Source organism: Ailuropoda melanoleuca, chromosome 2 (genome assembly GCF_002007445.2).
Source record: "Ailuropoda melanoleuca isolate Jingjing chromosome 2, ASM200744v2, whole genome shotgun sequence".
In the NCBI taxonomy this organism is placed as follows: Eukaryota; Metazoa; Chordata; class Mammalia; order Carnivora; family Ursidae; genus Ailuropoda; species Ailuropoda melanoleuca.
In genome coordinates this window covers 129,888,947-129,908,607 of record NC_048219.1, presented here as the reverse complement: position 1 = coordinate 129,908,607, position 19,661 = coordinate 129,888,947, and the positions used below count along the sequence as shown (strand labels likewise).

The following is a 19,661-nucleotide window of genomic DNA, read 5'->3' as shown; positions in this document are numbered from 1 at the left end:
ACCATCACTGTTTATTCTATAATATTTGATGCTCTATCGCTTCATTGGTTTGAGTTAATTAAGATGACCTTCATTTCCTACAATGCTCTCCTTTTTCATTTGACAGACATCAGTATTTCACTTAGCATGTTCACAGCCAACATTTGGACAGAAAAATTATATTTAAGAGAGTAAGAACAGGTATTAATATTACAGGATGTGTCAGAACAATGCTGCTTTAAGTGTGATTTTTGTGTCCCCCTCTCTGGAAGTTCGATTGCTCCTTAAATAGTAGATGCATAAAAAGTAACATTTATTTCCACGAAGTAGAGCTCAATATGAATATAATTATTATAATTAACAAGTTACCTAAGCATGGTTGATGCCTAATTTGAATGTGAGAGCCTAGGAAGCTGTTTATTCATTCCTCCATCCATCCAATTGTTATTAACCACCAAAGTATGCCTGACACTATCCTTTAACTGGGTGGTTTGCTGGAAGACTCCATGGGGGAGGGCTCCAGAGCGGCTCCTACGGAGCCTCCTGTACAGTATTCATATTCCCCTAAAACCCTGCTTGCCTGAGATACCACTTAAAATTTGAATTGTGTGCTTTTAGCCTAAAGGTCTGATTTGTGTTAAAGTAACAAATCCTTTGGGAGGATAAGATTTTAATCTGTTAGCAGTTATTGTATTTCATTATTAATGTAAGATGTTAGAGCAGCATCTGCAAAACTAGAAGACATGAAAGTATCTGCCTGTCATATAAAGAAGAAATGGAGTGCGGCTTTGGAAAATTAGTAAGGGCATTGTGGCTTGAACACAAAGTTCAGCTATTATAATGTTATCCAGGGTGATTCATGGTCATTTCCAGGCACTCCCCCAGCATCAGGTTTATACATGTTAGTAGCAAAGCGTTCGGTTTTACGCTTAGACGTGATTAGACAGAGGAAGCAGCATTCTGACTTGGTCACAGGGACAGTTTCATCCAAGTGACTCTCAAAGTGTGGCCCCCAGACCAGCAGCATCAACATCAATTGAAACCTTGTAAGAAATGCAAATTCTCAGGTCCTACCTGACCTATTAAGTGAGACACACTGATCATGAGGCCCGGTCATCTGTGCTTTAGTAACCCTTCCAGATAATTTTGGTGCACAGTAAAGTTTGAGAATCACTGCTCTAACCCACCCTTTTAAAAGAAAAATTGAGAGCAGCTTCATGTAAATCCAGGGTGAGCCTGGTATTAAATCCTAGTTCCAAGTTTTATTGGCTGTAAGATCTTGTGCAAATATTAAACCTAACCTTTAAAATGGGAATAATAATGACTATCTCACGGCAACGTTGAGATTATATATGACAATCACCCAACATTAAGCCTACCACACTATCAAGAAACATTAGCGGCCCCTCCTCTCCTGCCCACCAATCTAGGATTGTGTTTCTTAGAATTGTTCTTTGCCTGGAGAGAGCGGGGCCTCCCACTCCCATGTAGAGAGAGTATCAATCCTTCTAAGGACAACACAAAGTCCTGACTCATTACTCCATCCTGAAACACTTATTATTAATCATATTTTTATTCAAAATAACTGTTGTTACCTATCAGCATCAATAATGAAGTGTATTCATTCATCTTGTAACCTTTTTCCACTCAGGAGGGACACTGGAAAGTTAAAAATTGTGAAGAAACACTTTTTTACATTTGTAAGAAAGCAGGCCATGTCCTTTCTGACACCGAATCAGGCTGTGGAGAGGTAAGTGTTGTCAACATTGTGTTTAGTGTATTGACTTCATAACTAGAATAATTTATGCAACAGCAATTTAAAGTGAACCTCTCTCCCTCTCTCAGCTGCCTTTGTTCCCTCCTCCCTCTCTTTCCCCTCCCTCCCTATCTCCCTTCTTTCTTTCCTTCCCTCCCTTTTTTTCTGACCTTGGGCTACTTTTAGCAAACCAAACAATTATCGGCTATGGGCATATGAAGGATTTACAGTCCGCGAAGGATTATTGCTTCTTCAACCTAAACTACTTTTCTTTTGAAATTAAAAACATAAATGATCCTGTTATTACCATCTGTACAAACAATGACTGTCGTGTGATGTCCCATCTCGCAGGTGGTTTTTGTACTCTTCCAGTGAAAACCGTCAGAGTGAAAAGAAACACATTCCTTTGACGGACAGTGAACTTTTGCACCCAGAGTCCTGGGTCTCAAGAAGTTCAATATATTCATTATTTGGGGAAAGAGATAATAAAAATACTTTCATAGTTTAAGTAATAAATGATTTTTGGTACTTAACATATTTTCAGTACTTAAAGTAATAAAAAATACATAATACTTTAGGTTTAAAATTAAAAGGTAGACTTATGTTTTAAATTTCTTAAAATACATTCAATATCCTGCATGAAGTTCTCAACACAAGCATTCTCTCTCTCTCTCTCTCTCACACACACACACACATACACACACACACAGACACACGCACACACACTAAAGATTTTGGGTTTAAATACTGGAAATTTGTATGCCTCTCAAAAATTTCCCAAACCTGGCTTTTTATGCAATTCTTTAATTATTTTCTCTTCTAATCCAGTTATTTACATTTCAATGAAGTGATGACCCATCTCTCTAAGAAACTGCACTTTATTCATTAGTCAGTGTGTAAACATATGAATTAGTCTTCATCCTCTAGGTCAATAATACCTGTGCCATAGCTGACATGCTACCAAACATTATATCTAATGATTACAATTCCTGAATTACTTAGAGCTGATTGCTGATCTAATCCCTCTCTGATCAGAAATACTGAAAAAATATATTTCTTACTATGGTTTTCAAGGCAAATCATCACGTTGTATTTGTGTTGAAAAGGAAACTAACTCCTTACACAGCAGAAACAGAACTGATATTCTAACTTTTGTACACTGCTTCCCTTTTCTGGCTAGCATTACCAGTATTTACAATTCAGAGTAAATTTGGAGTTCAGAGTCAGTTCTCTAACTTTATGATGAAAATCCCATTAATTTCTTTATGCATCAATCCATGAATATGGTTTCAAAAGTTTCCTTTCCCTTAGCCCTGTTACAGCGCACTTCTCTAAACAGTCTGTACACACAAAATCATCTTTAAAATATTTCTTACAGTGGCACCTGAGTGGCTCAGTAAGTTGAGTGTCTGCCTTCGGCTCAGGGCCCTGGGATCGAGCCCCAAGTTGGGCTCTCTCCTCAGCTAGGAGCCTGCTTCTCCCTCTCCCTTTGCCTGCCACTCCCCCTGTTTGTGCTGTCTCTCTCTCTCTCAAAAAAATGAATAAAATATCCAAAAAATAAAATATTTCTCACACCGCACACAAAAATAAACTCAAAATGTATTAAAGACCTAAATGTGAGACCCAAAACCATAAAAATCCTAGAAGAGAACAAAGGCAGTAATTTCTCTCACACTGGCAGTAGAAACATTTTTCTAGATATGTGTCCTAAGGCAAGGGAAACAAAATTAGAAATAAATTATTAGGACTACATCAAAACAAAAATCTTTTGCACAGTGAAAGAAACCATCAATAAAACAAAAAGGCAACCTACTGAGTGGGAGAAGATATTTGCAAATGGTGTATCCAATAAGAAGTTAATACGCAAGATATATAAAGAATTTCTACAAGTCAACACCTAAAAAATCTGCAAATAATCGAATTAAAAATGGACAGAGGACCTCAATAGACATTTTTCCAAAGAGGGCATACATGAAAACATGAAACACATGAAAAGATCCTCAACATCATTCATCATCAGGGAAATGCAAATCAAAACCACAATGAGATACCACCTTATACCTGTCAGAATCTCTAAAATTGACAACACAGAAATAACAAGTGTTGGTAAAGATGTGGAGAAAGGAACCCTCATGCACTCATGCACTGTTGGTGGGAATGTAAACTGGTACAGCCACTGTGGAAGGCAGTATGGAGGTCCCTCAAAAATTAAAAATAGAAACACCATATGATCCAGTAATTCCACTGCTGGATTTTTACCCAAAGAAAGCAAAAATACGAACTTGAAAGGATATATGCACCTCTATGTTTACTGCAACATTATTTAAAATAGCCAAGCTATGGAAGCAACCTAAGTGTCTGTCAATAGACAAACGGATAAGGAAGATGTGGTGTATGCACACACACCCCCAACACATACACAGAGGAATATTACACAACCATAAAAGAGGATGCAGCTGCGCCATTTGCACTAACATGAATGGACATACAGAGTATAATGCTAAGTGAAATAAGTCTGAAAAAGACAAATTCCATTTGATTTCACTTATATGTGGAATCTAAAAAAATGAATAAAAAAAAGCAGAATCATGAATATATAGAACAGACTGGATGCTTGCCTGCAGAAGTGGGGGGTGTTGGGCAAAATGAGTGAAAGTTAGTGGGAAATACAGCCTTCCAGTTATGGAATGGATAAGTCACAGGAATGGAAGGCACTACATAAGGAGGGGGTGAGTTTTTGATAATTTCAAAGCAAAAAAAAAAAAAAAACATCTTTCCCTCTGAGTTAGTTTTTTGGGATTGTATAATATGAGCATTGTTTCAGTACTGTCATCATCATCATTTAAAATGAAATGGCGCCTCATGTACAAAAGATATTCACAGATACAATCAATTATTCTTCCCACTTTCATTGTGTGGACAAAGGCTTGTAGTAAAGAGCTTTTGTTTTTCTGGTTATTACTATGCCATATCCCTCCCCCTGCCACTCTTCTTGAGCCTGTTCAGTTCTCGGATTTTTTATTTTACTAAGCAGCCTGTGACCTGAAAACTACTAATGAAGAAGGAATACTTTGTTAGAAAGGTCAAATTGTCAGCCTTCCTCCGCCTGTCCTTCCAAATACAAAAGCAGTCTAACCTCCCACCCCATCTGGAGTGATCCAGGGGGTTCTGGCTGGAGCTGTCAATTACTCACACGAATAAGGTTATGGGGAGAGGTTAAGGGATTGAGTTCAGAGCACATCCTGGCTGGCTGGATGTGGAACTCCTGTGATCCACACCTCATTTAATAATATGTTTTGAACTAAAATAGCTGAGTTCTAAAATAAGGTTTTCTTTAATTTACTGCAAGACTGAGACCTTTTATAAGAAATATAGCAGAAATCATTTTATATCTGATCAAAATCTGGCAAGTATTGGCATGACACAGAGTAAAGTGTATTTTAAAACTCGTGGATACAAAAAAAACCTGGTGAATACATAAAAACAGATAGATGTAAGTGATGTGGTTTTATAATATTGTAAGAAAAAGGACTAAAATAACTCAGTTAAAGTAGAAGACTAATGAATGCGTGTCTCCTGTAGTATATGATTTTAAAGAACGGAGCCACCCTTCATTGCTCTCAGGGTGGAGCCATGGAGCTACACATTTATCATTTTTGTTTAAGTGCCAAATCTTGCTTTCTTTCTCTCAAAGGGTAGCCAGTTGATTTAGGAATAATTTTTATATATATATATTTTAGCCAGTTTCTATTTGGAAATATTATGATCCAGCTAAGACCATTCTGGATTACACCAGAATTGGGTTCCAGGCCAGCTTGTCCACTAGCTTGTGACTTTATTCAGGTCTCTAACCTCAGTGAATCTTAGTGGGGTAACATGAAATAAGTAATATGAAAGATAGTTGAAAAAAATGTACACTATTATCTAGATACATATGTCCTCTTTGCTCATTTGACTTCCTGGCTCTATTTAAGGTCTCTACCTGCACTGTCTCCCTTTGATTCTCAGAACAACTCCATGGATACTATGATTATCTTCATTTTACAGAGGAGAAAATTAAGACATTTAGAGACTAAAGTTGCACAGTATTCAAACCCATGCATTCTGCCTTCAAAGCCAATGCTCTTAATTTCTACCTGTAGGAACCCTTTGTATGAAATTCTGTAAGTCTGAACAGAGAGAGAGAATGAGAGGGAATTTGAGTGAGCGCCTCTTAATTTTCATCTGTTTTAGGCTTTAAGATTTCAGGTTAATCAAAAATTTTAGGTTTTAATAATTAAATAAATATAGAAGTGGCTGTACAAAGATTTCAAGACAAAAATTCAAGTTTTGAATTTTGAGTGGGTCAGAGAAGAAAGTTATGTAAGTAGTCAATGAGAATACACAAAAACAATATTTTGCTGTTTAAATCAGATTATGTCCTTAATTTCCTATTTCCTTTTTTAAGGGATGGGAGAGACATGGTGGATTCTGTTACAAAATTGACACTGTCCTTCGAAGTTTTGACCACGCTTCCAGTGGTTATTACTGTCCTCCTGCACTTGTAACCATTACAAACAGGTAAGATAGAAATTTTCTATCAGAAACATGACTGTACTTTTTTGGCAGGAGGGCTCTTGGGATGATAAAATCTAGCCATAATCAGTAACTTGTCAAAATCTAAAGTGTACTGTACATTAGAGTATTAAATTATTTAAATTATTGATTGAGATGAATTTAAATCATACGACATTATTCCTAAATCAACTTTTGAGTAACAAAGAGAAAATTTAAGATGACTTTTACTTTCCATAAAGATTTATTAATTACTTAGCTTTGCTGATACATTCAGTTGTATTTAGATTTTATCTAAAGGCTTGTAATGGAAGCAAAGTATGTTATTTAAAAATTAAGTATGTTTTTAATGTAATGTGTATGAGTTATGTGGGTTTTTTTTTTTTAAACAAAAGTATAGCTAAACTGTGGAGGATTTTCAAATGTTTCCCCATTGCTTCTTAGCTCTGTATTTGCTTAGATGTAGACTTCTCTGTGCACAGGTGTCTTCTCCATACTAACAGAGAAACTGTGTCCTTTTGACACTCCACAGAATTTGTAACACGCTATAGATTTGTAATAGGGAAAAAAAGTACCAACAGCGGAAGTGACCTCAGTGTCACTATCAATGCCAGGAGAACAGTGAGGGCTGGGAAACCGACTCCTCCAAGCTGAAGACAGAAACAAGGTAGAACCCTTCAGTGGTTGCATGGGAACCTATACCTGAAAAGCTAGTCACTTGTTTTTTTACTGAGGCCATTGCCTTTAAAAATATCCACTGAAGACCAGGAAACAAGACAACCGACACTATGGTTTTATCCAGAGACTCTTCACACATAGGTCTAACCTGTAGGAGGAATTATGTGCTTTCTCTGCTCTCCCCACAGAGGAAGTCAACATTCAAAGCCACCACTATTTCCTTCCTCCTCTTACCTCTCAACTTCTTTCCCAGTCTTTCCTTCAAACCCATGCACAGAATGCGCACGCGCACATGCATGTACACACGCACACTCACGTGCACACACATGACTGAATTGACAGCATTTGGTAAAATAAATTGCCTAGTGAGACATTTTGTGTTCAGGAGACCCATCCTTCAGGAATAGCACCACACTTGATGCATCTCACTGTTGGTTTTGGGTCTACCTTCCTTCTTCCCAACCGCCAGGCAGAAGGAAGCCTTTATCTTCAACTTGATCACCCACCCATAAGGTTTCAAGAACACCTTAGGTTAGAAGTCCTCCAGTAAGTGAGCCAACATTGGGCTTTATTCAGGAGCCTGATCAATAAAGCTGTGCTTTTTTGTTAATTATAACTTAATTATGTTTTTCACTGAAGAAAATAAGTCTAATTGTTTCACCTATTTCTTACGTCTTATTCTTTCTTTTCTTCTTTCGTGTAATTTTCATTGAATACCTACCATATACCTGGCACTGTGTTAATTACTTTTCATATGCTATCTGACAATGCAAAAAACCAATAGTCAAGCTTTATTAGAAAAATTATTTATTAAATATCTATATTGTGAGAGCCACCATATTAAACACTGGCATGCTGTACAAAAGAAATAAAAAGCATGGTGTAATTGTCCAGGTGCCACTTGCAGGCCAGTAGCTAAAGAGATAGAACACAGAAATAGGAAACAAGAAAGTGAAAGAACACAATAAATGGATAAATTCCAAGTGACATTACAGGGACACCTGGGTGGCTCAGTTGGTTAAGCGTCTGCCCTCAGCTAAGGTCATGATCCCAGGGTTCTGGGATTGAGTCTGCATCGGGCTCCTTGCTCAGCAGGGAGCCTGCTTCTCCTTCTGCCTGCCATTCCCCCTGCTTGTGAACTCTATCTTTCTAACAAACAAATAAATAAAACCTTAAAAAAAACAACAAAGTGACATTACAGATAACCTATAATGCCACAGTGATCCAAGTAGTGCAGAAATCTATCAGCATTCAGAGGCTTCATTTTCTAAGAATGGAGGCCTCCTACAAATAACAGAAAGTGTCTGGAAAAAAAATCTACTTGGTTTCATATCCTCCAAAACTGGGCTCAAGAGTATGTTATAAACAATTTGTTTCTTTGATGAGCCGTGTTCAGTAGCCAATACTAATGTATGGTCTAAGTCTAAAGCAGAACTATAGCATAGATAAGTTTGTTTTCATTCCATCCACAACCTCGTAGGCCCACCCAGGTGATCTTGTGCTCATATGCTACTCAGTGAAGTCAAACTCCTGCAGTGCTCTCCACTAGTCCCAGTAAGCCACTCTCCAAGACAGTTACCACGCATGTACACAGCCCTGCACACACGTCTACATCCAAATCAGTGACTCCAACATAGGACATGCAAGTTGAGGAAAGGAAGGGCCATGTGCTCTTAATTTTTTTCATTCAGACTCCACCACGTAAGAAATAAAAACCCATTCTACACCCCACTCTTTGAGTGACAATGCACTACACATTTTTTCAACAGCATCTTTTGTCTGAGAAGGTTGGGCAGTGGATGGAAAGTCTCCTCAGATCCAGGAGTGTCCACTAGCAACCTTGGTAATCATTTTCTTCCAATACTCATTTCCTGTTTGAGTTAAGACACTCCTGTCACTCACCAGTGCTCAAGCTTGTAGTTGCTAATTGATTTTCCACTCTTCTGCGCAATCGAGGACAGATTTGATGGGCACAATTAGAACCACCTGCTACAAATTACTTATTTCTTTTGTTATCAGGCAACTGCTCCTGGTCTAGGACATTTAACACTTTGTGGAATAGTGGGGGGAAGAAAACCAGATCCTTATTGTGGACTAACAATGTTATTTTCTCGCTAACTCTTACAAAATTTTTTCAGGCCTGGACACTTTACTTCCAGATACAGCATGACTGCAAAACTTGAGTTCCAGAGTTACTATGGATAAATTGTATAAATGTTATATATCTAAATCTTGAATCAATCAGCCATGGAATATTTGGTATAAAATAACCCAAAGGACATTTAATTTTTTGCATTTTGCCAAAAGTAAGAAATCCTGCAATATTTCATTTTGTCCTAGGTTTAAATATGCATTATTTCCAAGCATTTTTTTTAGCTCTGCTATTTTCCTGCAACCACCATACCCCCTAAACACTTTTGCAGTTAATTTGTTATTGTGATAAAATAGGTAGAACATAAAATTTATCATTATAACCATTTTAAGTGTACAGTTCAATGGCATTAAGTACAGTCACATTATTGCACAATCATCACCACTATCCATTTCTGTAACTTTTTCATCTTCCCAAACTAAAATTCTGTACCCATCACATAATAACTCCCCATTTCCCCCTGCCCCCAGCTTTGGGCAACCATCATTCTACTTTCTGCCTCTATGCGGTTGACTGCTCTAAGTTAACACATCAGTGGAATCATGCAGTAATTGTCCTATTGTATCTGGCTTATTTCATTTAGTCTAATGTCCTCCAGGTTAATATATGTTGTAACGTGTGTCAGAATTTCCTTCCTTTTTAAAGCTGAATAATATCCCATAATATGTACATACCACATTTTGTTTATCCTTTTATACAATAGACATGAGATGCTTCCCCCTTTTGGCTATTGTGAAACATGCTGCTATGAACATGAATGTAAAAGTATCCTTTGAGTCCTTCGTTTCAATTCTTTTGAATAACACACCCAGAAGTGGAATTTCTGGATGATATGATAATTCTATCTTTAATTTTTTTGAGGAACAGCCATACTGTTTTCCATATCAGCAGCACCATTTTACATTCCCACCAGCAGTGCTCAGCAGTTCCAGTTCCTCCATATCCTAGCCAACACTTGTTATATTGTTTTTATATAATAGCTATCCTAATGGGTATGAAATGGTATCTTATTGTGGTGTTAATTTGCACTTCCCTAATAGTTAGTGACATTGAGTATCTTTGGCATCCGTATATCTTCTTTGGAGAAATGGTCTATTCAAGTCCTTTACCTATTTCTTTTTAGTTGGAGTGTTTATTCTTTGTTGTTGAGTTGTAGTAGTTCTTTATATAGTCTGGATATTAATCCTTATCAGATACATAATTTGCAAATATGAATGTATTTCTTATTTGCAAATACAAATGTATCTCCTGTGGGTTGCTTTTTCACTCTGTTGATGTCCTTCGATACACAATGTTTTAAATTTTGGTTAAGTCCACTTTATCCATTCTTATTTTGTTGCCTGTGCTTTTGGTGACATATCCAGGAAATCACTGCCACATTCAATGTTATGAAAAATTTCCCCTATGTTTTTTTTTCTAAGAGTTTTATAATTTTAGCTCTTGTGTTTAGGTCTTTGATCCACTTTCAGTGAATTTTTGTAAGTGATATGAAGTAAGAAGAATTCAAATGATTCTTCTGCAGGTGGATATCCAATTTTCCCAACATCATTGTTGAAAAGACCGTCCTTTTCCCATGAATGGTCTTGGCACCCTTGTGGAAAATCATTTGACCATATGTGCAAGTGTTTATTTCTTGGTTATCTATTCTATTCTATTAATCTATGTCTGTCTTTATGCTGGTACCACACATTTTTGGATTATTGTACGTTCGGTAAGTTTTGAAATCAAAAAGTCTGAGACCAACTTTGTTCTTTTTCATGTTTGTTTTTGCTATTCAGGATCCCTTGAAATTCCATATTAATTTTTTAGATGGATTTTTCTATTTCTGCAAAAGACATCATTGGGATTTTGACACAGACTGCGTTCAATCTGTAGATCACTTTGGGTAGTATGGACATTTAAACAATTGGTTTTTCAATCTATGAACATGGGATGTCTTTTCATTTATTTGGGTCTTCTTTAATTTCTTTCAGCAGTGTGTTATAGTTTTCAGTGTATAAGTCTCTTGCCTCCTTGGTTAGATTTATTCTCAAGTATGTTTTTATTTTTGATGCTATTATATATTGAACTGTTTTTGTAGTTTCCTTTTCAGATTCTTCATTGTTAGTATATAGAAATGCAACTGATTTTTTTGTGTTGACTTTGCATCCTGAACTTTGCTGAATTTATTAGTTCTAACACTTTTTAAAATAAAATGCAGTTAACTTTTTTCTTTTTATTTTGTATATTTTTTAAAGATTTATTTATTTGAGAGAGACAGAGAACATGCACAAGTGGGGGGAGGGGCAAAGGGAAAGCGTCTTCAACCATACTCGCCCCCGCTGAGTGCAGAGCCTGACAACCTGAGGCTCAATCCCACAACCCATGAGATCACGACCTGAGTCGAAACCAAGAGTTGGACACTCAACCAACTGAGCCATCCAGGCACCCCTAACTTTCTTTTAAAAACATATTTTAATTATCCTCTTTAAAATTATGCAATAAAAACATTCTCGTTGGTATAAATTCAAGCAAGCCAAAAGAATATAAACTAAAAAGTGAAAGTGCCTTCTCACCTCCATTCCTCCTCCTTTCCAACCAATCCCACTTCTCTCCCATTCACAGTTAACAAAGGTAACTGCCATTAACAGTTTGGAATTTGTTCTTCCAGGTTTATTTCTTGTCTGTATGTTAAGTATCTTTTCTAAATTTATATTTTTCTTCTAGTCTTTTGCAATAAACAATAGCCAAAACTTAATATTTCTAGTTCTTGAGGAATGCCACCAAAAACTTCTTACAGTAATAATCATGATACATGTCTCCCATTTTAAAACTACTGATATTCTATTTCTATTCTTTATTTAAAAGAAAGAGAAAGAAATATATCATTTTTGTATTCATTCAGCAATAGAATCAGTTATTTGAATATGGTATTAAAAATGTTAATAATTTTGTTATTAAAAGAAACCCCATTGCAATTATTCAGCTCAAAGTTGAATACCTCCTAACTGTATCACTATATGTAAAACTACCACAATTTTTTTTAACTGAAATAAGCTTTCTAGTGAACTACGTGCAGTTCATTACTTCTTTTCAATCTCTAGTTTTAGTTAATACAAACATAATCATAAGTACTGCTGTCTTCTGAGTGTTGTGTTACTCACAGACAAGAAACAGCTTTTTGTTTCAGCTACATTTGTCTGGCTAAACAGATGAACAAATATGTTCTGTTAGAGACTCAAATATACATATCTCCTTTTGAAGTGTGCATTTTTGGAAATGCAAAATTTATTTTGAAATGAAAAAATTTGTCAATGTACCCCAAACATTTGTATTACTGCCTTCAAACTGCACTTTTAAAATGAAAATGTGATGTTTAGCACCATGAGTAACAATTTCTCATCAAACTGATGGAAATTCAAGATATATTTTTCTTATTTACATTGAAAATGCACATTTGATTCCTTAACTTTTTTAAGGAGTTGATTGGAAAATTTTTTTTCTGATTTTAAGAATTATTTCCCTAAAAATTTGATTTTATAAGTAGTTACATGTATGCAAAGTATTTTATCATTTGTTTTTCTAAAAAATAACAATTTTTACTTTACTGAATTCCTTAGGTATACTATGTTATTCTGGTTCAAATAATAAAATAAAAACATGTACATATGGTTACTTTTTACCCCTTAAGTCACAACAATATTTGAATTACATAATCCAGTGAAACCAGACAAAAAGGCCAAATATAAAAAAAATTGGAATATTCTCAAATGAAGAATCCTAAGCACAAGGCCAGAAAAGACTTTAAAAGATCATTTGCTGTATTACTGTAAGCCAGAGTTTTCACAACCCTTTTAAGTGTTTGGAACCAAATAGTAAGTGGTAATGAGTATAAAACATCCTCTTGTTTCTTTATCTGTTGGAAACAGACATTCAAGGCTGCATGCTGTGATCTAGAGTTAAGTTCTTAGAATATATGATTTAAAAGAAAGACATATTTGCTGAATTTCTTTATTAACAATGATATCTTCTAAACCATACCAAGAAAACTAGAGTCCTGATTTGAAGGTTTTAGGATCCAAGTATTATTATTATAAGCAACTACTTAAAAGATACTCACCAATTTGAGAAGCACAAGGTTTCTATTGTTTTAAGCAATCATTAATAGTGATAAAATAGCAAATTAGAGTGGAATAAATAAATCTAAAACTAACAGGGAACAAAAGCAAAATGTTGTCACAAATAATGACATCAGTAGCCAAGTTCACAGACAACGTTTCCTCTCCATTATTCAATAAATGCTATAGTACAAGGTAATGGAAGAACCAGCATTGTCCCCTGGGTTTAGAACCAGCACAGTGATGGTGGTATGGCCATAGCCTCCATGATGTAGTGCCTTGCTGGCCTCCTAAGACAGCAGTTAAAGGCACTGGCTGGGCATGATAACAATGCTACTTTGTCTCAGAGGGGAGAAGGAAATGCAGATCCTAAATTGTGAGGGTGTGAACCACTGGAAGCATAAGGAAAATTACAATAGCATCTAGACAATGTTTAGTTTTATGTACTTTACTTTGAAGCACATTTACATAAAATTCTACCACTGCAATCTGGTTAAAAAAGAACTTTTCTAATTTTAAATGCATGCTATTTAGATTATTAACAGAGTACAGAAAATATTTACTAAAGCATAATAAAAATCCATATGCTTTGCAAAGATGAGTATCATGGATGCCTAAGATCACTAAATGTTGGTAGTGATATTCATAAGACAGTTATAAATTTTACTTTTCTGTGTTCTTTTCTCCCCCCCCCCATTTCCTTTGAGTCTCTTCTATTCTTGAATGACCCCATTGCTTTTCTTCCCCTTAGCAACTTAAGGATGCATGGTAATGAAACAATTCCAGAATTGGATGAAAAAGTCTAATTTGTTTTCCTAGGTTTCCTGGGTAATTTGATCAGGCCTACCCTTTCTCATTGACTCAGCAGTTCTGGCCAAAAGTCGCCACTGTTTGAAATGGGTTTCCTCAAAACTTCAGATGTATTGAAAATAAATTTTTCAAGATAGTTTACAATTTAGCTTAAAATTTCAATGCTAGTTAAATTTTAATACTAAGAATTTTCTATTAGATATTCATGTGGAAGCATATATACAAATTTTCCAGATTCCACTTTTGATGCATTCATGTTGGGAAAGGAGCACTGCCACCGATCAATGAACACGAATTCATTCAGCTGTATGGGGAAAATATTAGTGGGTGTACATCCTTGGATTACTTCCTAGGGTTTAAATTTATCTTCAGTGAATGTGCACATCTGAACACATTTGAATAAGCCAAGGACTCCATGTGCTTGTGAACAAACTGATTTGGGAGACATAAAATTGCTACTCCAATCTCTGTTCCATTCTCACCAGGCAAGTGTGGTGGGTGGGTGCATGTGAACTCCATGTTGGCAATGTTCATTCCTCCTCCCCACTGCCAGTTCCCCCACTGCACACACGTTATGGCAGGGTATATGCTATGTGGCCTAATTACAAAATAGGGCACATGTCGTGCCAAGAAATATTATTGCTAGCTTGATGGGCTTTACCACCTAGACTCTGAAAGTGTAGCTGGACTTTATTCCTTGAAAGAATTAAGCCTTGTCTTTGAGACTCAAATTCTCCTCACTCATCTATTTCTGGGAATTGCACAGACGTTTGGCATGTATTAATAATGTTAGGGGTCTTTGAGTGTTTTTCTGCTCCGTGTTCTGAAGAATTCATCAGAAAGGTCTGGTGCCATTCTGTGCACCTCATTATGCTTTAATGACATTTTTTTATTGCCCCGAAACTTACTAAAACCATTTCCTTTTTTCGTTTTTAAGGTTTGAACAGGCTTTTATTACCAGTTTGATCAGTAGTGTGGTAAAAACGAAGGACAGTTATTTTTGGATAGCTCTTCAAGATCAAAATGATACAGGAGAATACACTTGGAAGACAGCAGGGGGGCAGAAGTCTGAGCCGGTGCAGTACACACACTGGAATGCACATCAGCCTCGTGAGTAGAGGGGACCGTAAGACCACACCTCCCTCCTGTTTTCTTTGACCAAAATTCCTTTCACCCCATGGTCCACCTCCTTCTGTGCTTCCTTGAAGTTTTCTTAATGCCTAAAGCAACTAAAACAATTACGACACATTCTCAGGGGGTGACATATGGCTGGTCATTTTTGAAAGTATAATGCATGTGACATTTGACAGGTTCAAGGTATAAATTCATTGCTCAAGACTACATATGCCTTTATTAGCAGGAAGTCCAGTTTCTTCCACCTAAAATCTTTCCCCCCCCATTGTCCAAGAATCTCAGGGGCTTATTATTCAGTCCAGAATAGTCTATTATACTTCAAAGCACAGTGAATGGGCACATATGGGTTCATCTATCAGTTCACAGTCACTGCTGCTTTGCTGTGGAATGCTGACCCATTATTTAGGTAACACTCTTATTAAACCATCCCCTCCATGGACTTCTGGGGTAACTTAGCCAGGATTTCAGAGTTACAGATCTATTAGTTCCCTCTCATAAGCTCAGATCTGGATCCCCAAACATGCAACTGTGCCAGGTTAGTCAGTTCCAGAGAAATGAATGGCTTCAGCCACAAGCTGCACTAGAACAAGCCCCTATGGAACAATCTTTAGGTCTTTAGGTCACCAACCTAGACTCAATACCCCTTTACCTCAGCATGAGTTCCTATTTGGATACCTTGCTCCCTTTTTCACTTGTGGGTCTCAGTGAGGACTACCCCAAGAAATGATAGGCAATAGGTTACCTCTAAATTTGTTTCTGGAGGAAATAGGTTAAGGGGCCTCAGGCTCTTCCCTGAGGAAAGCTAAATATTATTATAATATATCAAAATAATTTTCATATACGAAATATGTAATAATAATTAGTCAAAGGACTAAATATACCAATTAAAAGACAGAGATTGTCAGAGCGGATCAAAACACAAGACCTAACTGTATGTTGACTACAAGAAACCTACTTTAAATATAAAGAGACATGTAGATTAAAAGTAAAAGGATAGAGAAAGATATACTACGCAAATGCTAATCGAAAGAAAGCAGGAGCAGCTATATTAATTTCACAGAGCAGACTTCAGAATAAGGGAAGTTTTCAAGTATTAAAAAAGGGGATAGTACATAATGGTAAAGGAGTCAGGCACTCTAAGAAGACATAACAGTCCTTAATGTGTATGTGCTTAACAGCAGAGTGTCAAAATATATGAGAAAAGCTGATAGAACTGCAAGAAGAAATAGATGAAGCAACTATTACAGTTGGAGACTTTAACACCCCTCTATCAGATATCTATAGACTACCTACTCCATCAACAGAAAATGACACATTCTTCTCAAGCTCACATGATATGTTCACTAAGATAGACCACATTCTGGCCATAAAACACACCTTAGCAAATTTAAAAGAACAGAAATCAATACAATGTCTTCTCTCAGGACACAGTGAAATTAAACTAGAAACCAATAACAGAAAGATAGGTGGAAAATTCCAAAATTTTAGACATTAAACAATACATTTCTAAATAAAACACGGGTCAAAGAAGAAATCTCAAGAGGAAAGATAGGTGGAAAATTCCAAAATTTTAGACATTAAACAATACATTTCTAAATAAAACACGGGTCAAAGAAGAAATCTCAAGAGGAATTTTAAAACATCTTAAACTAAATGAAAATACAACTTACCAAAATTTGTGAGATGCAGCGAAAGCAATGTTTCGGAGGAAATGTAAAACACTGAATGCATATATTAGAAAAAAGAAATATCTAAAATCAATAATCTAGGCTTCTACCTAAGGAAACTAGAAAAAGAAGAGAAAATTAAATCCAAAGTAAGTCAAAGAAAGTAAATAATAAGAATTAGAGCAGAAATCAATAAAATTGAAAACAGGAACTCAATAAAGAAAATCAACAAAAACAAAAGTTGGTTCTTTGAAAAGATCAATGAAATTGATGACCCTGTAGCCAGACTCACAGAAGACACAAATTACTGATATCACAAATAAAAGAGGGAGCATCGCTACAGATCCCAGAGACATTAAAAGGATAATAAAGGAATATTATGAAAACTCTATACAATTTGATAGCCTAGATGAAAATGACCAATTTCTTCAAAGATAAAATCAGCCAAAATTCACACAAGAAATCAACTATCGGAGTAGGCCTATAGCTATTAAAGAAATTGAAACAAAAATTCATAACCTTCCAAAACAGAAAGCACCAGGTCCACATGGGTTCACTGGTGAATTTTACTAAACATTTAAGGAAGAAATTACGCCAGTTCTCTACAATCTTTTCCAGAAGACAGAAGCAGAGGGAATACTTACTGTCTCATTCTGAGGCCAGCACTACCCTAATACCAAAATCAGACAAAGACATTGCAAGAAAAGAAAATTACAGATCAATGTCTCTCATGAACAGAGTAAAAAAAAATCTTCAATGAAATATTAATAAATTAAATCCAACAATGTAGAAAAGATTTTATACCACAACCAGATGGGATTTATCCCCATTACACAAGGATGATTCAACATCCGAAAATCGATTAACGTAATCCATCACATCAACAGGCTGTTAAAAAAAGTCACATGATCATATCAATAGATGCAGAAAAAATGACAAAATCCAATACCTATTTGTTTTAATAACTGTTAGCAAACTAGAAATAAAGGGAAACTTCCTCAATTTTATAAAGAACATCTACCAAACCCACAAATATGATACTTAATGGTGAAAAATAAAGGCTTTCCTACTCACATCAGGAACAAGGCAAGGATGTTCCTTATCACAGTTCTTTTAAACACTGTACTAGAAGTCCTAGCTAATGCAATAGGGGAAAAAAAGCAAATAAAAGGTATACAGATTGGAAAGAAAGAAATAAAACTTTGTTCACAGATGATAAGATCATCTACATAAAAAATCAGAAAGAATCCATAAAAGAGCCCTTGAACTAATAAGTGATTACAGCAAGATTGCAATATAAAAGATTAATGAACAAAAGTCAATTGCTTTCTTATAAAACAGCAATGAACAAGTGGAGTTTAAAATTAAAAACATATTATCATTTACATTAGCAACCCCCAAATTGAAATACTTACATATAAATCTAACAGATTATGTACAAAATCTGTATGAGGAAAACTATAAACCTTAATGAAATAAGTCAGAGAAGAACTAAATAAAAGGAGAGATATTCTATGTTCATGGATAGGAAAACTCAATAATGTCAAGATGTCAGTTTTTCACAAACTGACCTATACATTCAATACTATCCCATTCAAAATCCCAGCAAGTTATTTTGTGGATATCAGCAAACTGATTCTAAAGTTTATATGGAAAGGCAAAAGACCCAGAATAGCAAACTCCATATTGATGTAGGAGAACAAACTCAGAGAATTGACACTACCTGACTTCAAGACTTACTATAAAGCTAGAGTAATCAAGACAGTGTGGTATTGGGGGGAAAAAAGACGAATCAATAGAACAGAATAGAGAGCCCAAAAATTGACTGACATGAGCCACAGACCTAAATATGAACCACAAAGCTATAACACTCCTAGACAATAACATAATAGAAAATCTAGATGACCTTGGGTAAGGTAATGACTTTTTAGATACAACACCAAAGGCACAATCCATGAAAGAATCAATTTTCACTAAAACTAAAAACTTCTGCTCTGAGAAAGACAATGCCAAGAGAATGAGAAGACAAGACACAGACTAAGTAAAAATATTTGCAAAAACCACCTGTGATAAAGGACTGTTATCCAAAATATACAAAGAATCCTTAAAACTCAACAATAAGGAAATGAAGGAGAACATTTAAAAATGGACAAAAGGCCCAGAGTGGCTGGGTGGCTCAGCTGGTTAAGCATCTGCCTTCTGTTCAGGTCATGATCCCAAGGTCCCTGGTTGGAGGCCTGCATCAGGCTCTTCAGCAGCGAGTCTGCTCCCTCTCCCCCTCCCCCCACTCAAGCTTGCACTCTCTCTCGCTCTCTCTCTCTGAAATAAATAAATAAAATCTTTAAATAAAAAAAAGAAGTTCTCTCACACCATACACAAAGATAAACTCCAAATGGATGAAAGTCCTTGATGTGAGACAGGAATCCATCAAAAGCATAGAGGAGAACATAGGCTGCAACCTCTTTGACATCGGCCACAGCAACTTCTTTCATGACACATCTGCAAAGGCAAGAGAAACAAAAGAAAAAATGAACTTGTGGGACTTCATCAAGACAAAAAGCTTCTGCAGAGCCAAGGAAACAGTCAAAAAAACTAAGAGGCAGCCCACAGAATGGGAGAAGATATTTCCAAATGACACTACAGATAAAAGACTAGTATCCAAGATCTACAAAGAACTTCTGAAACTCAATACACGTAAACCAAATAATCAAATCAAAAAATGGGCAGAAGATATGAACAGACACTTTTCCAATGAAGACATACAAATGGCTAACAGACACATGAAAAAATGTTCAAAATCATTAGCCATCAGGGAAATTCAAATCAAAACCACA

General features: G+C 35.9%; 1 protein-coding gene across 3 annotated transcripts in view; it reads left to right on the top strand.

Annotated features, from left to right (window-relative positions):
* Positions 1 to 19,661, top strand: part of PLA2R1 (phospholipase A2 receptor 1) — a 113,030-nt gene that overhangs the window by 45,517 nt on the left and 47,852 nt on the right. For all 3 annotated transcript variants that reach the window (XM_034654608.1, XM_019809140.2, XM_002928392.4), the window contains exons 9-11: positions 1,631 to 1,729; positions 6,183 to 6,295; positions 14,964 to 15,136. In XM_034654608.1, coding sequence (XP_034510499.1) covers positions 1,631 to 1,729; positions 6,183 to 6,295; positions 14,964 to 15,136 — 385 coding nt within the window. The remainder of the gene's footprint in view (positions 1 to 1,630; positions 1,730 to 6,182; positions 6,296 to 14,963; positions 15,137 to 19,661) is intronic.